The sequence below is a fragment of the Myotis nattereri genome, assembly GCF_964212035.1.
Source record: "Myotis nattereri genome assembly, chromosome: 11".
Classification (NCBI taxonomy): Eukaryota; Metazoa; Chordata; class Mammalia; order Chiroptera; family Vespertilionidae; genus Myotis; species Myotis nattereri.
In genome coordinates, this window is record NC_138086.1 from 16,174,662 (window position 1) to 16,197,323 (window position 22,662).

At 39.5% G+C, this 22,662-nt stretch overlaps 1 protein-coding gene across 3 annotated transcripts in view; it reads right to left on the reverse strand.

Annotated features, from left to right (window-relative positions):
• Window positions 1-22,662, reverse strand: part of CADPS2 (calcium dependent secretion activator 2) — a 480,839-nt gene that overhangs the window by 202,421 nt on the left and 255,756 nt on the right. For all 3 annotated transcript variants that reach the window (XM_081101756.1, XM_081101755.1, XM_081101754.1), the window contains exon 8: window positions 21,004-21,143. In XM_081101756.1, the coding sequence (XP_080957882.1) occupies window positions 21,004-21,143 (140 nt within the window). The remainder of the gene's footprint in view (window positions 1-21,003; window positions 21,144-22,662) is intronic.

Below are 22,662 nucleotides of genomic sequence, written 5' to 3' on the forward strand. Positions count from 1 at the left end.
AACCAGTGGCATTTTATACACCAATAATGAACTATCAGAAAGAGAAATTAAGGAAACAATCCCATTTACTATTGCAGCAGCAACAAAAAATAGGGTACCTAGGAATAAATTTAACCAAGGAGGTAAAAGACATGTACTCAGGAAGCTATAGGACATTGAAGAAAGAAATTGAGGAAGATACAAGCAACTGGAAGCATATTCAGTGTTCATGGATTAGAAGAATTAACATCATTAGAATGTCCATACTATCAAAAGCAATCTATAGATTCAATTCAATTCCTATCAAGAAACCAGTGGCATATTTCACAGCTCCAAATATTAATATGGAACCAAAAAAAGACCCTGAAGAGCCACAGCAATCTTGAGAAAGAACAAAGTTGGAGGGATCACAATACCAGAGGGATATCAAACTATACTACAAGGCCACTGTAATCCTAACAGTTTGGTAGTGGCAAAAGCACAGGCATACAGACCAATGGAACAGAACAAAGAGCCCAGAAACCAACCTGTGCCTTTATGGTCAATTAATATTTGACAAAGGAGGCAAGAGCATACAATGGAGTAAAGACAGTCTCTTCGAAAAATGGTGTTGGAAAAATTGGACAAAGAAATTTGCAAACAAAATAATGAAACTAGACCACCAACTTATACCATACATAAGACTAAACTCAAAATGGATAAAAGACTTACATCTCTCATAGCAGTATTTTTGCCAATATGCCTCTGAGGGCAATAGAAACACAGGAAAAGATAAACAAATAGGACTACATCAAGCTAAAAAGCTCTTGCACCACAAAGGAAACCATCAACAAAATGAAAAGACAACCTACTGAATGGGAGAACATATTTGCCAATGACACATCTTAAAAGGGGTTAATTTTCAAATACAAAGAACATATACAATTCCACATCAGGAAGACAAACAATCCAATTAAAAATTGGGCAAAGGACCTAAATAGACACTACTCCAAAGAGGACATACAGATGACCAATAGACATATGAAAAAAATGCTCAACATCACTAATCATCAGGGAGATGCAAATTAAAACCACAATGAGATATCACCTCACACCTGCCAGAATTGCTATCTTCAAAAAATCAACATGCAACAGTGCTGGTGAGAATGTGAAGAAAAGGGAACCCTCATGTACTCTTGGTGGGAATGCAGACTGGTGCAGCTACTCTGGAAATCAGTATGGAGTTTCCTCAAAAAATTAAAAATGGAACTGTCTTTTGACCTAGTGATCACACTTCTGGGAATACATTCTAAGAATCCCAAAACATGAATTCAAGAGGATATATGCACCCCTATGTTCATAGCAGCATTATTTACAACTAGAGGCCCGGTGCACAAAAATTTGTGCACTCGGGGGAAGGGGGGGTCCCTCAGACCGGCCTGTGCCCTCTCGCAGTCTGGGACCCCTCGGGAGATAACAACCTGCTGGCTTAGGCCTGCTCCCGGGTGGCAGAGGGCAGGCCCAATCCCTAGGTGCAGCCGCTGGTCAGGCTCAGAGCAGGGCCGATTGGGGAGTTGGGGCGCCTTCCCCTGTCATGCACAGAGCAGGGCAGATTGGGAGGTTGCGATGCCACCCTCAGTCACGCTCAGGGTAGGGCCGATTGGAGGGTTGGGGCACCGCCCCGTCACACTCAAGGCAGGGTCGATGGGCAGGTTGCGGCGCCACCCCGTCACGCACAGAGCAGGGCCCATCAGGGGGTTTGGGGCTCCATACCCTGTCATGCACAGAGCAGGGTCACTCAGGGGGTTGGGGAACTCCCCCCTGTCATGCACAGAGCAGGGCCGATCAGGGGGTTGGGGCGCTGCCACTCTCATACTCAGGGCAGGGCCGATGGGAAGGTTATGGCTCTACCCCGTCACACACAGAGCAGGACCCGTGGGGGGCGGGGGGGTTGGGGCCCCGCCCCCTGTCACACACAGAGCTGCAGGGCGATCAGGGGGTTTGGGCGCTGCCCCCTGTCACGCTGATCCCAGTGCTGGGAGGCATATTACCCTTTTACTATATAGAATAGAGGCCTGGTGCATGGGTGGGGCTGGCTGGTTTGCCCTGAAGGGTGTCCTGGACCAGGGTGGGGGTCCCCACTGGGGTGCCTGGCCAGCCTGGGTGAGGGGATGATGGCTGTTTGCAGCTGGTCATACCCCCTTTAGGGTGGGGGTCCCCGCTGGGGTGCCTGGCCAGCCTGGATGAGGGGATGATGGCTGTTTGCAGCTGGTCACACACCCTTCAGGGTGGGGGTCCCCACTGGGGTGCCTGGCCAGTCTGGCTGAGGGGCTGAGGGATGTTTTCAGGCTGGTGGGTGACTGAAGCTCCCAACCGCTCCTTTTTTTCTTTTCTTTTTTTTTTATTTATTCTGGGCCAGCTTTAGCTCTGAGGCCTCGGCTGCTGAAAGCAGGTTTCTGGCCTTTGTTTACCGTCTGTATTTGATACAATGTTGCGGTCCGGCTGGCTGAAGCTCTGCTGAGTAAAGCAGGTTTCTGGGGTTTTTTTTAGCTTCTATATTCGCAACATAGTTGCTTAGAGTTGCAGCTGAGAGGCCGGCAAGTCAGGCGGGGAACGTTGGAGTCCTCCGTCACTGAAGCAAGCAAGCCTCCCTGTTCGCATCAGCTGCCTGGCTGCCGGCCGCCATCTTGGCTGCCAGTTAATTTGCATATCTTGGCCCTACTCTGTGAGTGATAGGAGGATTAGCCAATGGGAAGGGTAGCGATTGTACGCCAATTACCATGTTTCTCTTTTATTAGTGTAGATAGCCAAGATATGGAAACAGCCTAAGTGCCCATCAGTAGATTAGTGGATAAAAAAGCTGTGGTACATTTACTCAATGGAATACTACATCACCATAAAAAAATGAAGGAAATCTTATCTTTTGTGACAGCATGGATGGACCTAGAGATTATTATGCTAGTGAAATAAGCCAGTCAGAGAAAGACAAATAAAATGTACCTCACATATATGTGGAATCTAATGAATGAAATAAACTAAAAAAATAGAAACAGAGGCATGGATACCTGAAATAGACTGACGGATGTCAGAGGGGAGGGAGCAGATTACTGAATGAAACAAGATGAAGGGATTAGTCAAAGAACATATATTCGTAACACAGAGACATAGACAATAGCATGGTGACAGCCAGAGGGGAAGGGGGGTGGGGCTAGGTGGAGGTGACTAAAGGCAGGTAGAGACTTTGCCTGGGGTGATGGGCATATGATGCAGTGTACAGATGATGTTTTATGGAATTGTATGAAATCTGTATGGTTTTGTGAACCAATTTCATCCCAATAAACGTAATTAATAAAAATAAATAAATAAATGAAATGAAAAATAAGTAAAATAAAATACTGTGAGCTCCATTCTTCAAGCTCAATAATTCAATAAAAAATCAAATTGTACCAAATTAAAAAATTTAAAATTTTATGATTGTTAACCTTTCTTAACCATACATTTTAACAAAATATGCTCTTGAATTTGGAATTTGTATCTCAGCTCTTACAAATATTCAAACTAATTATTTCAAAGTGAATGTAAATGACATTTTAATTAGTAATGTGTCTCCTGGCAATTAAGATTCTCTTTCAGCAATTAAAATGGCAAGGCATATTATTAAAGTCCCATGACTCTTCATACCTCTTCCTGACAATTACCATGAAAAACATTAAAGGCAAGATTGTAGCTACAATCCATTCACTGAATATTTGGTAGCAGGATAAACACTTTCTCCTCCTTGCCTGCTAAATTTTCATTTCATGCATATTACCTATCAATCATTAATGTAATTAAATGTCACGAAGTTCAATTTTTCATTTTTATAACTTATTACAATCAATTGATTTTGTAGAAATAAAAGTTGTAGGGATAACTGTAATTAAGAAATAATGTTTAACTCATTTATGATATGACTTTAATGGTCAGAACATTAAATAAAAAGTGGTTGATTCTAGCAGAAGATTCTAGTGCTGAAAATATCAGACATCTAAAATTACTGTAAATTGAATATATTAATATAACAAGGACATATGCACAAAATTGTTTATATTGCTTAGGGGGGTGTCAAAGAATAAAGGAAACACTTTCATTTTTAACTTTTAAATATCTATTTTTTAAAAAGGGTATTATGAAATTACTTTTATGTTCTTTGAATTATCACTGTAATAGAAAAACATCTTAACATTACATGGATCATACTGGTGTAACATATTAAAATACTGTATCATAAATTTAAAACATACTATTTATTTGTAAATCAGTTTGAATCAACTATTGTTTATTAATAGTTAAAATGTATTTAGCATTAACTGTTTTCCTAATAAACAATAAGTAATTAATAACCCTCACACAATCTTCTTTTTTTATTTTTAATCCTCACCTGAGGGTATTTTTTCCATTGATTTTTACAGAGTGGAAGTGGGGCGTGGGGAGAAGGAAACATGGATGTTAGAGAGACACATTGATGGGTTGCCTCCTTCATGTGCCCCTACCAGGGCCTGAGATTGACCTGCAACCTAGGTATGTGCCCTTGACCGGGAACTGAACCCATGACCCCTTGGTGTGCAGGTCAACGCTCTACGACTGAGCCACACTGGCCAGGGCCCTCACAGAAACCCTTTAAAAAGCTGATCATCATTATTCCACTTTACAGTTGAAGAACTGAGGCACAGGGAGGTTAAGGAGTTTACCCCACAATGACCTGGAGGTAGGACTACAGGGAGCCACACTGGCTGTGCACTCCCACCACCCCAACAAGGCAGCACTGGTATGGCATAACACTGCCCTTTAGTAGTTTTAATTATGCCTTAAATACTCCATCAATTATTCATACCTTTCACTATAAACGGACCTAACACTTTCTTTCTCTCAGAGAGTACCTAGTGTCTAATGGTTAAACCCTCAAGAGAACAATGTGCAGTTTTCTATAACTAAGTACAAATTTCAGAAAGATTAAACAGACACTGCCAAATGTCCATAGCTGTCTTGCTTGAGGTCAAGGCAAAGACCAAAAATATGGGAAGTTGTTTTCCTTTAAATAAAGCAAAGTATATTTGTGTCCAAAGCAAAAAGAGGTATTTCGGGGTATGATAACCATATCCAAATTATCTGCAGTATTTGCAAATGCAACATTACTTTCCTGTTTTATTGTAGCTATCTTATTCATTTTACAGTGTTTTACTCATTTATTCATTTTTAAAAACAGAGGTATAACTGACATACAACATTAGGTTCAGTCATATAACAATGATTTGATATTTGTATATGCTGCAAAATAATAACAAGTCCATTGACATAGTGATGGAATATTTTTTCTTGTGATGAGACTTTTAAGATCTACTTTCTTGCAACTTTCAACTATGCAAAACAGTATTATTAACAACTAGAGGCCTAGTGCATGAAATTCATGCATGGGTAGGGTCCCTAGGCCTGGCTGGCGATCAGGGCAGATCGGGAACTTCTGGCTGCCGGCCGGGGCCTCCCTTTGTTCTGCACCACCCCCTGGTGGTCAGCACATGTCATAGCGAGCTATCGATCTCCCAGTCTCCTGGTTGAACTCCCACGGGGACACTTTGCATATTAGCCATATATATAATTTTCATCATACTGTCCATTGCATACTCATGGCTTATTTCATAACTGGAAGTTTGTACCTTTTTACTCCCTTCATCCAGTATTTCTTCTGCCTTAGTCATCACAGTCTACCTCCGTCTAGAAACTTAGCTGATCACCCAGGTTTGACCAGTTTTCCTTCTATAATTTTTCATATTTCATAAGAGAAGTAGAGCCCCTTTCATTCCTCTTAAATATGCACATTTGTTTAGTTTAATAAATATTCACAAACACATATCATTATCACAATCCCTACCTACAGGGACACTATTTTTCAGTTAACGAATATTGTTCTCAAATAATCTTTATATCCTTTTCATTCACTGACCAGAATGACCAATAAGAATTATACTCAATTACTTTGGGCAATACTTTTGTGTATATAACACCTTCAAGGAAGAGTAAAAAAGTTTTAAAAATTGTCTATTTTTTAAATTGTTTTTGAATTTTGGTATAAGGGTTTGTGGTTTTGTTTGTTTTTTAGAGAGAAAAACTACTGATTTATTGTTCCACTTATTTATACATTCATTGGTTGACTCTTGTATGTGCCCTGACCGGGGATCAAACCCACAGGACGACACTCCAACCAACTGAGCTACCTGGCCAGGGCACTGGTATTTAAAGCTGTTTTTACAACAGAATCTGTACTTATTTATTATGTATTTTCAGTCAGGATGTCAAAGTCATGGAAGAAGCAATCAAGTATTTGATAATCCATTGCATTCTGTACTTAAGATTATGTCATGTTGCCAGCTTAAATTGTTTTCTTTTACAGATTTCTACATTTTCTAACCTATGCTATTAGGTTAATAGCTTTTCTATTTCAGTGGTGGAAATCATTCATTATCTCTACTATATCTAATGTATTTTTAGGTCTGATTAATGTCTCTTTTTAAGCATCACTATATTTATAGCAAATTTCACCCATCCATTCACTTCATTCAAAGAGCACACGGTAATCAAAAATACATTATGAGTGACTAATTTGATGAAACCAAGTATGTATTCAGTGCCTGGTCAAACAATGTTGAATAGTAAGCTCCAGTCTACAAGGAGTTAATCTTAGCTGGAGAGACAGACAAGGGTGTGGATGGTTATAATTCTGCAATAGAGCACGCTCAGAGAATTTGGGAGCATAGATTCTGGATGCCTGAGTTAGCCTGAAGTGGAAAGATGAGGAGTACAAAGGAATTTCATATTGAATCAAATTGAAAGCACATCAACAAATTATTAATATTTAATTTTATGCAATATGTTCTCAAACCTACAAAGTACTGTATTTTTCTGTGTAGAAGACGCCCTCATGTATGAGATGCCCCCCACTTTTCCAACCCAAAATTAAGAAATAAATATTTTAAACATAAAGCAGAACACATTTTTATTTAGTAACTAGAGGCCCGGTGCACAAAAATTTGTGCCCTAAGCCTGGCCTGTGCCCTCTCACAGTCTGGGACCCCTCAGGGGATGACCACCTGCTAGCTTAGGCCTGCTCCCCAGGGGATTGGGCCTAAACTGGCAATCAGACATCCCTCAGGCAGCCCGGCAGTCCTCGGGGGATGTCCACTTGCCAGCGGGGAGCAGACCTAAGCTGCAGTCGGACATCCTTAGCGCTGCTGAGGAGGCAGGAGAGGCTCCCACCACCACTGCTATACTGGCAGCCATCAGCCTGGCTTGTGGCTGAGCAGAGCTCCCCCATGTGGGAGCGCACTGACCACCAGAGGGCAGCTTCTGCATTGAGCGTTCTGCCCCCTGGTGGTCAGTGTGTGTCATAGTTACCAGTCATTCCCAGTCCTTCTGCTGTTAGGGTCAGTTTGCATATTACCCTTTTATTATATAGGCTAGAGGCCTGGTGCACGGGTGGGGGCCCGGCTGGTTTGCCCTGAAGGGTGTCCCTGATCAGGGTGGGGGTCACGCTGGGGTGCCTGGCCAGCCTGGATGAGGGGCTGATTGCTGTTTTCAGGCTGGCCACACCCCCTTTATGGTGGGGGTCCCCACTGGGGTGCCTGGCCAGTCTGGGTGAGGGACAGAGGGCCGTTTTCAGGCTGGTCGGCAACTGAAGCTCCCAGCCTCTCCTTTTTTTTTTTTTTTTTTCCTGGGATTTACCTTCTATAATTGAAACTTTGATGCTGTCACTGGAGCTGAGAGCCAGGCTCCTGCTCGCTCCAGCCCTGAGGCCACGGCCTGCTGAAAGCAGGTATCTGGGGTTTGTTTAGCTTCTGTAATTGAAACTTTGTTGCTTTCAGAGCTCAGAGCCGGGCAGCAGCAGGCAGGGAACCTTGGCTTCCTCCATGACTGAAGCAAGCAAGACTCCTGCTCGCTTCAGCTGCGTGGCTGCTGCCCGCCATCTTGGTTGGGTTAATTTGCATATCTCGCTGATTAGCCTATGGGAGGTGTAGTGAAGGTACAGTCACTTACCATGTTTGTCTATTATTAGATAGGATTACAGCAGGTAATGTTCACATAACAGTACTATGATATTATGCAGCATATCACTTTATTCAGCCTCTGTTGAATCAGTACTCTCTTCTTCATCACCATTAGTTCCAGACATATCAATGTCTTCAACTTCTATAATATCACTGCTGTCTTCTGAGTCACTGTCTATATAGGCGAGATCATCCTCATAAACTGGTGGCATTTTCTGAGCTAAATTTGTTCTCATGCCAACTCTTCTCTCCTCATGAAATTGAAGCACCATTTTGCCTTTCCTGTAAAATCAACAATGTTCATTTCACTTGCAAACATTCTTGCCTGACACTGAATAAGCTTGGCTGACACACATAAGCCACTCTGGCGCTGCTCCGTAATCCAAGTCGTAAGCCTCTTCTCCAAGTCTGCCCATTTTGCTGGTTTTCCTCTTGAGGCCTTCTTCTTTTTTGGCAAACAGGAGTTGTTCTTCCTGTTTTCTCCACTGTCTGATCATGCACTCGGTGGGAGGAGGTCCAAACTGTCTCTCTGCAGCTCTATTTCCATCCTCCTTTGCAGAGCTGATTACATTCAGTTTGAATTTTGCAGAGTAAGACAATTGTTTACCAGTATTTAGTATCTTTTTTTATTTTTTTGACATCTTTATGGGCTCAGAATGCTCTGGTCCCTGTTGCATCTGCGCACTCTCCACCTCCAAGTACGGCATCAGTTGACGTCAGTAACAATAAAGCGCCTGGTTGGAGGAAGCCTGTTTGACAAGGTATGGGCAGCTGTGCACCATGTGGCTGACTTTTATGTATAAGATGCCCCTCGATTTTCAGTCTGATGATTTTAGAAAAAAATAGCATCTAATACACAGAAAAATATGGTCATAAAGTTAGAGTCAGTATCCCTGCCTTCAGGAGACAACAATATAGCTATAGATATAAGACACACACATCAGAAAACAGAAGTATCAAAAGAAGAGAGTAGCTGGAGAACATTATGTTATGTGAAATAAGCGAGTCAGAGAAAGGTAAGTGCCATATGATTTCACTCATATGTTGAATTTAATGAACAAACTGAACTACCAAGCCAAAAAGAGACACTCATAGACAGAGAACAGGCAGACAGCTCTGGTTGGGGTATGGTGTTGGGGTGTGTGAAAAGACTGAGTGAAAAAAAAGAACGAACTTATGGACATGGACAACAGTGTGGTGACTTCCAGGGTAGAGAGAAGGAGAGAGGTGGAAAAGGGTGTGGGAGATAAATAGTGATGGAAATAAAAAAGATGTGCTTTCCTCTCTGAATTGAATATTAATATACTATCCTTAAGGCTACAAAGAATTTCAGAATAGCCCTAACAGGTTTGGCTCACTGGATAGAGCGATGGCCTGCAGACTGAAAGGTCCCAGGTTCGATTCCGGTCAAGGGCATGTACCTTGGTTGTGGGCACATCCCCAGTAGGAGGTGTGCAGGAGGCAGCTGATCGATGTTTCTCTCTCATTGATGTTTCTAACTCTCTATCTCTCTCCCTTCCTCTCTGTAAAAAAAATCAATAAAATATTTTAAAAAAAGAATTTCAGAATAAATGATTAGAAATTTTAATACTTTAAAAACCCTTTGCTCTCTCTGTTCATGTCATCAACACTGGAATTAATTAAAATTAGTGAAAATTGTGATTATGGCTCTTTTTTCATAATCAGGACACACATTCATACAGCTAAAATTCATTTGCTACCGTCCCCATTATCATGAACTTACAATGATTTCCACTCGTTTCAAATATAATCTGGATATGGAACTGTGTCTGTCTGTTATATTCTGTTACCTATGCCCCGTTCTGCTAAACTCTAGCTATGATCAGGAAATAGTCCTTGTGACAGTACGTTATCATTTATGAAAAGAATGCCAGAATTAAACGCATTGTTAGACACTGGAACTACTTCTGGAGAAAGCTAATAGTTTCTGTATTTTCAGACACTATTCTACCCGTCACTACTTTGCACTAACCCTTTTTTCCTTGTGGACCCGTCAGATCCCTCTATGCTACCTTACGCCTCCTTTTGTCAGGGCTTCCAAATGAAGTGAGCTTGCTGCCACACGTGTTGATCAGGTTCTTCTGCTCCTGCTGCCCTTCTCTATTGCTATGCTTCATGCTCTTTTCTAATTTATGTAATCCTCAGCCTCCTACATTTCTTCCTCATTTTGACCCACAGCCATGCTCTGACCCTCTGAAGTCTTTACAAATCCTAGAGCAGTCAGCCATCCTTTTGCTTACTCCAACTTCTCTCTCATTTATAGGCCCACAACTTGACCGATCTCTCTGAGCAAGGTGCTGGTTCCTTTTAAATTAGACAAGTACCAGGCGATTTCACTCATATGTGGAATTGAATGAATAAAATGAACTAACAAGCAAAATAGAGACAGACTCATAGACAGACAGATGGCTGACAGCTGTTTGGGGTTTGGGGGTAGAGGCATTGGGTTGTGAGGAGGACTGAGCCAAAAAGAAAATAAAGAGAGAAAGAGCTCATGGACACAGATAACAGTGTGAAGATAGCTGGGGGGAGGCAGGGAAGGGAGGTGGAGGAGGGTATGGGGTGATAAATGGTGATGGATGGAGACTTGACTTGGGGTGCTGAACACACAATACAGTGTGCAGATGACGTGTTGTAGAATTATGCACCTGAAACCTGTATAATTTTGTTAACCAGTGTCACCCCAATAAATTCAATAAAAAAGAAAAAATTTTCTCTTCGTTCTGCTTTGTCAGTTGTTGGGAAGAATATTTTCATGAAGTGTTTTGTTCCTGTCTAAATGGAGTAAAAGTGTTCACTAACTAGATCTGACAGAACAAATTCTGAAATATATAGGACTATTATAAATCAGCCATCACCAGAAAAGTAAATTACTTTTGATTCCACAAAAATAGTATGTACAAAGCTCAACCTAGTTTTCCTTTTTTGCCGCTAATAAATATTGGTTACATACTAGTAATACATCATTCTTATAAACGAACCCCGAGATATACTTCTACCTACAGGAAAAGTTGCTAAAACTTCCTCCTACCAGTCAATCACATATTATAGAAAGCTAGCAGCAAAATATAAATGTTGACATAATAGATAATATTAGAAATTTACTTTACCATATTTAGGCAAAAAGTCATTAAAAAAGCAAGCCTCACTATAGAAAATAACGACTTTAAATATAAAGTTTTTAAGCAAGGATACATTTTTTTCCATAGTATTGTCTTTAGATTTTTAGTAATATAGAAAATTTTAGAATAATGAAACACTGTCATTCATTTGGGAGCAATAAAATTTTGAAGCATACTCTGGCAAACTTACATTCCAATATCACCAATCAGATAATGACCTAACTTGAGGCTTCTATCCAAACAATCAATCCAACACTTATTTCAAATATTTAAAAAATGTGACATAACTTCTGTTTATTCATTCATTCGTTCAACAGATATTTATTTAGCTTCCACTAAGTGGTAGGCAAATTTCTAAAAAGTGGGTTTAAAAAGAGCAGTGAAAAGACAAGGTTCCTATCCTCTTGAAGTTAGATTTGGTTGGCGACCTAGTCACCAGCAAGCCGCCTAAATGGAGACACAATTTTAGTTGGTGGAATAGTTAATAAACAATAGCTGATCAATATAATATCAGCTACTCATAAGAGCTTAGAAAGAATGAAGCAGGTTAAAAAGAACGCCGGCAGTAAGGAGAGAGAGGCATGACTATGGGGCGTGGTCAGGGTAGGCCTCTGTAGGATGACATCTGATCGGGACCCAACAGAGGGAGGGAGTGGGTGTGGGGAAGGGCATTCCCTAACAGTGTCAGCAACTGCCAAGGTCCTGTCCTCGGAACCGGTTGGGAATGTCCACACAGCAGCTTCATAACCCTCATCGCAACCACACCAACCTCTCCCAGTGATTATTTTCATAAAACATTAGCATATATAATTAGGCTAATTATTCAATCACACAAATGTCTTGGGTACTATGGTAACAACAAAATAACTGTCTTTGAGCTAGTTAGTATTAAGTAAGCTTATCAATCCTACCTTAAACATGTATAAGCTATAATTAAAACACACAAAAATAGCTTAGATGAAATTAAAACTAATGTATTTGGAACATAAAAATTATTAAGACCAACAATTTACCAAAAAGTGGACAAATTTTAATAATAGCAAAACCTGATAGACTGTTTAGAGCTATGTAGGGTCAAGTACTATTTGTCTAATGATGCAGGTAAGAAAATTAAAACTAGCAATTGCACTAAACATACCAAAGACAATACTAGTTATTTGGAAATATGCGTTGAAAGCATCTTCTTTCCTTCCTTCCTTCCTTCCTTCCTTCCTTCCTTCCTTCCTTCCTTCCTTCCTTCCTTCCTTCCATGTCAGAGAGGAAGGGAGAGGGAGAGAGAGATAGAAACATCAATAATGGGAGAGAATCATTGGTCAGCTGCCTCCTGAATGCCCCCTACTGGGACTGAGCCCGCAACAAGGGCATATGCCCTGACTGGGAATTGAACCATGACCTCTTGGTTCATGAGTCTATACACTCAACCACTGAGCTACACTGGCCAAGCAGCATTTTCCATTTTTAATATATTATACTGAATTGGGCTGAATTAAAGGGAGAAGCTCTATCTTATTCTCACTTGCTATGAAATATCCTCCTTTTACAGAATGTGGACTTATTTTATCAGATAAATCAGTCAAGTCAGCTCTTCAGGCACAATAGAGAGCTCTTATGTAATATTTCTACTTTTCTAACTTTGGACATAGGGAAGACAAAAGAAAGCTAGCAGCAAAACATACATAGGCACACAAAGTGAAACAAAATACCACTGCCAACACCTACATTCATATCTGTGAAATAAAAATGTAAATAAAAACCAACAATTAAGCAGAAGGCCCTAATGAGGGATATAACTCTCATACTCTCCAGGAATTACTGAGGACTTGTACACTTATTTGCCCATCTAACTCTGAGCATTTTCTTCTGAATAAAATCAAAGACATTGTTAAAACCAGGTTTTATTATAATTCATGGGACTATGTTTATTTTAATAACTGTCACTAGTTAATTGAGCACTTACTATGTAACAGCACTGAGCTGCATGCTTTACGAGTATATCTAATTTCATGCTCAGGGCAACCTAACTTTATGGCTGAGAAAAGTGAGGCTATGTATGAGGAGTTAGGTAGCTTGACCAATATTGCATAAAAATGACAGGGCTAGAATTTGAACCCAGATCCGTCTAACTCCAAAGCCTGTTTCTTCGTATTTCAAATCTTTGACTTGATTCTTGCGCTCCTCTGGTCTGTTGTTGGGAGTCTGTATAATGTTCTTTATTTCAGTCAGTGTATGCTTAATTTCTAGTTGGTCCTTTATCACAACATCGAGGGTCTCATTAGATTTCTTGAGGATCTCACTGCATTTATCGGCGGTCTCACCAGTCTTTTCAAGGGCCTTATTAAGTTTATGGGCAGCTTCTAGACAGTTCTTTAAAGACCTTAAAAGTGCGGTTTTGAACTCTATATCCAGCAGTTTGCTTTCCTCCCATTCTGTCGTTTGTGTCCTGTTTCTTTGTCTCGGCATTTTTTATGCTTCGTTGTGTTGATAGAGTTCCTTTCTGTGCTAAGTGTCCCAATTACCTGAGGTAGACACTCTTGGTGCACCCCCTTGTGGGCTTTGTGCACAGTCTTGTTGTAATTAAGCCTTGATTGTTGTAGTTATCACTGTGAGGAATTGACCTCCAGGCCAATTGGCTGTGAGAATCAGCTGTGTCTGCAGTGGGAGAACTTCTGTGCTGGAGACACCCCTCTGGGGCTAGACTTGCTTCAACGGGGCTTTGGTGCTCACTGAGTCTGCCCCCTGAGTGTGTCTTTTATGGTTCCACAGAACTGCAAACTGGATGGTCCCACTCTGACCCAAAGCCTGTATTCTTAACCACATTTTATCTTGCTTCCTGGTGATGAAGATGTCCTTAATGAGAATAAGGTGGCTTGAAAATAATTTATTTATTTTTCATCCTTCCCAAGAATATGAACAAGTCCACCTTACTTTCCTTAAGAGAGATTTAATTTTAGTTTTAAAATAAAGAATCCAAAGAAACGGACTTCAGGGCTGAGAGAAACCTAAGGGAAGATGAAGAAACGAAGGAGGCACGTGGCTACAGACCCAGAGCAGCAACTTGCCTGCAGGACTGGCTCCAGCCCAGGTCTCCCAGGCTCGTGGATGCTTGAGAAGGAGAGAGAGGGATCAGGCATTAGGGGATGTGTGTGCTCTGTTGTTATTAAAGTGGTTTTTACTCTGTTTCATAGCATAAATGTTTATTTTTCCTTCTTTTACTAGTGTCTCAACTCAAAGGTATAACTTTTTTAGGGTTTTGTCAATGGCTTAAACATATTGCATATCACTGCGAGAAAGCCAGGATTTGAAGGCAGGAAGTCTGGCCCCAGAGCTCAAGTTCCTAAACCGTGCTGCTCCTTTGTAGACTGGGTGACAGAGTCTTTCTTCAAGGCTCACCTTAAGGAATCCTCTCAAATGAATTTCCCTAATAATCAGATTTTGGGTTAAAAAAAAGTAACTATTTTTTATTTTGAAAAACCTATTTGCTTCTTCACATTTTAGTGTGATAACTGCATTCTTTCATCATAAAAGGACTATATCTACATCACAGAAAATCTGGAAACTAGAAAATTTTACCCATAGTTGCATTATTCTATGTAACATATTTAGTATACTTATTTCTTTCTGAATTTTTATATCCATTTTTTAATACTATCAGAGTATAAACAATTCTATGTGTATTTTTCAAATTAATGTTACATAAAGCTTATTGTTTCAGTCAGTCTTCATACTTCCTCTTCTTGCCTGGAGAAAATCTGAATAAATCATGTCATCTCTCTCCATGTTGCCCCCACTTCTCCCAAAACTCTGTACATCTCTATCTGTAGGAAATGCCGTGGAAGGATGGTGTGTGTGTGTGTGTGTGTGTGTGTGTGCGCGCGCGCGCGCGTGCTCATAGAGGGCTCAGGGAGGAAATAATTTGCTAAGTCATGAATTCCTAGGGGGCTTAGAAGTCATTCACATTTTTCTAGTCTAATGTCTCCTTTAGCAACTGATGAAATTGAGGCCAAGAAAGATGCAGTGACTTACCAAGGTAGTAAAAAAACTGAGACCTAAATACAAGTGTCTTAGCTCTTAAACTAGTACTTATTCAACATAACTATTACTGCACCATCTGCATCTGGGCAATACAATCCTTAATGGCCATTTCTAAGCTTTCGCCACAGGAGAACAAAAGATCAGGAAAAATTCGCTGGATCTCAGGAGTCAGAGCATATAGAGCAGTGGTTCTCAACCTGTGGGTCGCGACCCCTTTGGGGGTCGAATGACTCTTTCACAGGGGTCGCCTAAGACCATCGGAAAACACATATATAGTTACATATTGTTTTTTTGATTAATCACTATGCTTTAATTATGTTCAATTTGTAACAATGAAAATACATCCTGCATATCAGATATTTACATTATGATTCATAACAGTAGCAAAATTACAGTTATAAAGTAGCAACGAAAATAATTTTATGGTTGGGGGCCACCAAAACATGAGGAACTGTATTAAAAGGTCATGGCATTAGGAAGGTTGAGAACCACTGATACAGAGACTAGGAACTGTCCTGAAGGCACACGATTGCCCACCTGCATTCCAAGCCCACCAGCGCAGCCCCCAGACCCTCTGCTGACAAGAGTTTCAGGCCAGTGATTCCATATAAGGATGAAACTCCAGCTCCAGGGTGTTGCCATCATCCACCCAAAGTCACCTTGGCTCAGTGCTGTGCAGCCCTTCCATTTGGATATCCCATCTCCTATCCCCTTTACTTAAAATGAATTCCATTTTTCTTTAATCGCCATCTGACATGGCTATTTAGCCTGTCCATATGCACCATGTTCACCTTTCACTTCTTAAACTCTCACAACATCTCTTCGCCTGGCTCCTTTTGGCTAAGACCAAAACACAGGCCACAATTCAACTCCATGTATCAGAGGAATGAAGGAAGAATCAACATCTTTAAATACTGTCCAAATTTTTCGTGACCTCCCAAAGTGCTCGAGCATTCAACAAGCCAAAGATGTGTGCTTGTTAACTCAGGGTTAATATTTTAAAACTTCTGGATGTATGCAAAAGAATAAAAAGTATCACTGTGTCAGTACATACTACAAAAATTTTATAGTAAGGCAAGGATTAAGAAAATGAAACTATTCTATAATTGTATACATAAAGTCATTATAAAATTGTACAATGTTCCTGACTAGTTTTCACCATAATTTTTTAAGAAGTACCCCAACTTAATTAAGATAAGCTATGATATGGCCTGTGGTTTCTGAAAGAAAATAAAGAAAAAAGGACCTCATATTCCCTCTTTAATTTTTTGCCCTAAAGTGCCTTTGTTTAAGATGCTCAGATGTGGCATTTAAGGAGGTCTAAATCCAAAAGCAAGCAGTTACTTGAGGCATGAACAGAAAGAAGAAAGTAATTAAGATGTTACTCCGCTGGGGAAAATCTTGAGAGTAAAAGGTTGCTGAATGGAAAGCCACATTTCAAGTTAACATTAAGGGCTAATTTATTACGGGAACAATCAGAGAAGTTCTGCAAAGGAGTAAAGTCTGAAAATGTTTCTATCATTACCACATAATTTATTAATCACTAGTAAATTAAAATGAAAAACAGAGTTCTTAATGACTTAAGTTAGCATACAGAAAATGACCTAAATATGAAGGTATTTGGAAAAAGAAAGTTGGCTTTTTGACTTCCTCTTTTTATCATTCTACAATGACTATATCAATGTTGATTATCAAGTACCACAGACGGACTTCTCTTCTGAAGAGAAGTTGTATTTGGAGAAAAAAAAAAATCAATTCTGTATGAAGAACCTAGCAGACACTTTGTCAGAAGTTTTGACAAGGCGACAAGAAGTGGGGTTTCTATGAAGTCAGGATAAGCCAAAATGAGGGAAATTCAAATTGGGAATGCAAACATAGCTAAATATAGGTTCAGGTGAAGGAACGATGCCAATACATGGTTATTTCAGAGAAGAATGTGTGAAGTCATTTTAAAAGGTTGATTTAAAATGAGGAATCCATTTTTCCTGGGGGAAAAAGCAGACTTGTCCTTTCTGGAAGGCCTGGACCCTCCAGGCAAGTGCCATCCTGAAAAAAATAAGATTTTCCTTCCCTCGGTCATCAGATTGTCCCTTAAATGAGTTGAAGATCACAAACCTTAAATCAGAAATAAAACACTGCAACTTTATTAGAGTGCAGTGATTTCACTTTATGAGCAAATGCCTTCTCTGAATTTTAAGTAAGTGACTATAAGTTTCCGGGGCACTACAAGCCCCGCCAGAAGTGCCTGGCTGGCCCTCTCTCTGGGAGAGCAGGATACAGAAATGCAGCCTGCTTGGTGCTGGCCCGGTCCTACCTGTCGGGAGCTGAACTGCTGTCCCTCCCCTACAGCAAGACGTGGGCCCAGTGCCCTTTATACCCTTGTGATGTAAGTTAAATGGAGACTTCATATATGACAATTTCAAAGCATTTCAGTACTTCTATTAATTTAACATGTTTATGGATCTACATAGAAAGGAAATTTATATGACAGTGATAAAACTACAATTTTATCTTACCAATTCTTAACTGCATAACTATTCTATAGTTATATAGTCATGAAATTTTCATTCCATTTTTAACTATAAGATAACTAGTTGCTTGCAGATTTCTGATCGGTCCTGGTCAAAATGCCTCCACTTATTTGTGATGGCCAATTTAATTTTCTTCCTCCTTTTCAAATGCAGATTTAATTGTCCTAACAGTCATTTGTATTATTAGTTCCATTGTATTTTACCTTTCTTTTAGTTTAGAAAATATCATTTGAATTAGGAAAATGTTATTTAATAAAAACGGGGATAGTATTTCTGAGATTTAAGTTAATACTGTTACTTAGCCACTAGGCTATGCTAAAGGATAGCCCATTTGTTCAAGAACACGGCTGTCTTCCAACTACCTAAGAAAGCAGGCAAATTAATTCAAAAGCTGGATATGAATTATTTAACCATTCAAAATCTAGCTGGTAATTCATTTAACAGATTTATATGAGTTAGTTTATATAATTACTTTATATGACATACTCCAAAAGAATAAATGAATGCTTTTTAAAATGTATTTTACCAAATATGTCTTGTGGTAATGTCTAATTAGATTTTAAAATAATGAAATCATAATTATGCTTATTTTATCCAAATTAAATATTTATTTTCATTTGCATGTAGTTAATTCTATTTTTATAAACTATAATGTACACAGTCATGGACTGATTAGTTATTAGAAACATGAGTTTTAAACCAGATATATATTTTTTTCTGTTTTAAAAACAGGTCATATTAAAATGTAAACAGTTGAGAGCCAAACACCACTTATTTCACTTAACTTAGGCATTTTTCACATTAAATTTATACTCTATTCTGTATTAATTATGCTTAGAACCCTTTCAGTTTCAGCTTCCTTCCATCCCACTACTTTTCCCTGAAAACTCTACAGAGCACACTGCTTTCATGTTCACCATCACTGTTCACATCTGTCCTTGATCGCACACTATGGAGGCACTGGGGCTCAGACAGGTCTGAGAAGCTCAGCCTCTGCCTGGGAACACATATAAAAATATAGATAACACTGATAAAAACATTTATTAGGGACAATACAGGGGCCACATGTGACAAATGAGTGAAACATAGCATAAGTGTTAAAACCGTTCACATGAGAAAGATATACATGTGCCCGCCATATTAAAACAGAAAATAGGTTTCATGACTAAAGCCCAAAAGGATTTCAAAGGCTACTTCTGAAAACACTCTGAAGATAAAGGCCCATAATCCTCCTATTTAATCTACTTGATAACTCTATCTGTAAGAGTTTGCCGTATTTTAAAGACATATTAATTTTAACTTGGGTTGTCTCTTTTTCAATTATTCATTATTCATCTGTTAATTATTCATTATAAGATGAATTATTGACAGACTACAATTCAGTCTGAAAGCACAGTGCTATTAATCTACTATGTGCTCCTATTCAATTATTGCTTTGGCATGTGATAGAGCACTTGGGAAAAAAGATTATAGTTAAGTTTCTCTTCTTAAATGTAATTAAGTTCAGTGAAATCTATTTATGAAGCACCTCAGAAAAATATGAATACATTTATATGTAGGTCAAATTATGTTTACTCATATACAACTGTACATGAGGGTGATATTACAAATATTTAAAACTTATCACCCAGGCAATGAGAGACCTGAACTGGTAGTGAAGCTCTATACTGTCCCTGCCCACAGGGATAAACCCTATTACAGCAATGCTGGAAGCTTTCAATTTGGTTGATCATTATCATTATGCCCAACACTGGTATTAAATAATTTGTGAATGACCATTATAAACTATAAGTAAGAATATTAAGAAAATTATAATATTCTTATATATGCTACATCACTTTAGAGAAGTACTCAAACTCCCTAATCTCAAAGTTGCACCAAACTTGTCATTATCATCCGCAACTCCTTCCCACGTACATGCTCTGTCATGTGACATTATCATCTGCAACTCCTTCCCACGTACATGCTCTGTCATGTGACATTATCATCTGCAACTCCTTCCCACGTACATGCTCTGTCATGTGACATTATCACCCGCAACTCCTGCCCATATACATGCTCTGTCATGTGACTGGAATGCTTTTCCTCCCCACTGCCCACCTGCTGAATTAAATACGTCAGAGTTCATCTCAAAGGTCAGCTGTCTTACGAGACTTTCAGGACTAACTGCAGCTGGAACCACACGGATGTCTCCCAGTTCTCAGTCCTCCCTGACAGCACTTATGACTCAGTGTTAGAATTATCTGTAGACTAGCCTGAATCCCTGACGAGCCAGTTCTTTTAGGCCTCGCCTGGTACCTTACTGAGGTCTGTTCTGGTTTCAACAGAGTAAGTGCTCAAGACACACTGCTGCGTCCATCCCTGGTGAGCAGGCAGATGGGTGCGTGAGCAAATCCTAAATATTAAATCCCAGGAGTTCCAACTGCATTATGAGCTGAGTCGCAGCCTTACTTTGCATTACTACTTTAAAGAGGCAGAATGGGAGCTACCCAGGTTACTGTTGCCCTCCATGAGATTAGTTCCGATTCTACATACACTGCCCACCCATTTAAGAAAAATGGTCACATTCCTTCCTAATGGCTAACACCCCTATGTTGGGATTTGGTTGTACTGAGTCCTGAAGTGTTAAACTGAAAAAGATCTGGGTTTTTTAAAAATCCGTTTTATTGTACTCATGAGTTCAGCCCTGTTACCTCACCAGCAACAAGGGGACACGAGCCCTGGCCGAGATGACTCTGCCCCATGGCAACCCCGGGAGGCAGCCCCCGCACTTCTGTTTCCTCCATGGATTGAGTTTTTCAATCCCATATTGGATCTCGCCTATCAACATGTATACAGCCTCCTGAGTTATACCTGAACCACATTTTAGGTTTAGTATATTCCATGTACGTTTATTCCTGGGGACGTGAATGTGAATCTTGTCTCAACTAGTATTGTATCTTGAGAAATATTACTTAGACATCATCTCCATATATCACTGTTCTTTATCAATATAAGTGATGTGTAATACCAATGCAATCAAGTGCCAATATTATCTTAGGAATGCAAACAGTTATATTGACTAAATAACCATATATACGTGGCTCTGAAGGTGTCCACAGGTTTAAAAAATTAAGTTAACCTACATATGTCATTTGGGGGTGGGGGTAGAAATCCACGTAAAAGCCTGATATCCTGGCTCTCTCAGTAAATTTTCAAAAGTGATACACTAAAATGAAATCCAAAATTTCAACAGAAAAAAAAAATCAAGCATACACTCACCCACTATGTTTCATATGTGGCGGTTTATCCATTCGCACTGCCAATTTGATTTTTAAGTCAGAATCCTGGCTATTTTTTGGAACTATCATTTGGTGCAACTCTGCTGACTTGGAGCTATTAGAAGTTGGGTACAATATCACCTGTAGGATACAAAAAAGAAAACATTTAAGTGCATAATACAAAGTGTCTAAGAGTTGGAACTGAAATCTTTTCTGTACGTTTTCCTGTTTGAAAAGCAGGTGCCATGCCCAAACCTGCCTAATACACCATTTCACTCCCACCATAGCAGATAGGTTCAACACAGACTCATTTATCTTTTGGACAAATATGTATTTTCATATTATCACATAAGTTTTCTTCTTGTCCTGGCCAAGTGGCTCAAATAGTTGGAGCGTCATCCCCTACACCAAAAGGTTGCTGGTTCAAATCCTGGTCAGGGCACATTAATAGTTTGTGGGTTCCATCCCAGGTTGGTGCATACTGGAGCTGGTCAATTGATGTTTCTCTCTCTCATACTGATGTTTCTCTCTCTCTCTCTGCCCTCTTCATCTCTCTCTAACAATCAATAAGAACATATCCTTAGGTGAGGATTAAAAACAAAACAAAACACAAGTTTTCTTCCTGTATCACTTCATAATGAATTAATAGCACAATGACAACAGTTGAATTGACAGTTGAAAAATACTTAATAAACACCTATAATTTCAAGAACACTCTAAATTCCTCAGGGCAAAGAAGTTCAGAAAGAAATACGCTTTGAAATTACAGATAGCATGCTTAAAAAAGAAAAACCAATTATTTTAAGCAGCAAAAATACTCCTCGTGTTTTAATATTTTCACTGTGAAACAGTATTAAAGAAAGTCAACTCAATTAGAGGTAGAAGAGACTGAGCATAGCACATTTTCTGCTCTAGGTCAATATCAAAGAGGAATTCCCCCCCCCCCCCCCCGACTACATGTTTTCAAAACTATAAAGATGATGTTATCATGACTAAAACAAAGTAATTATTTTTGGTAAAACTGCCAAACCACGTGATTATTTCACAACACCAGAGGTCCACAGAGCCACCCGAAGAAAGAAAAACTTCCTCTTCAGATGTTAGGTGCCGAACAGATTAAACAATACCTTTTCCCCCTTTCAGTCAGTCATGACACTATTTAGACAAAGCCCAAACCCAAGCCTTCAGGGGTATTTTAAAATGGGAACACTAACTTCTGAAAGAAAACAATAATGACATGACATGCAGTGCACTGTATTTTAAATAATTCCTACTTTAAACCAATGTGAAAAGCAAGCAAGCCTGAAATTTCTGTGTAAATGGAAGAATTCTAACATGCTCAGGTATGGTTCTATGGTGCTGAAGTACAACCTGACAGTTGAATTTGACATGCTCTGCCAAAAAAAAAAAATCTTCATTTTTATGTATAAGTGGAATATTCACTGAGAAATCTTCCAGCGACGCTCTTTTTCTCTCTAGGAAAGGCAACACAGTCCAAAAAGCTTCTCAAACTATTCTCAACTTCCAAGTTGTTAAATGTACCTACTATTTTGAGACTTTTCTTAAGCCTGTTCTAAAAGCCACAGCTAAATTGAATCCAGCATATTTGTACCCTTGAACATATAAAGGCACATCCAAGAACAGATTAAATGGCAATTGT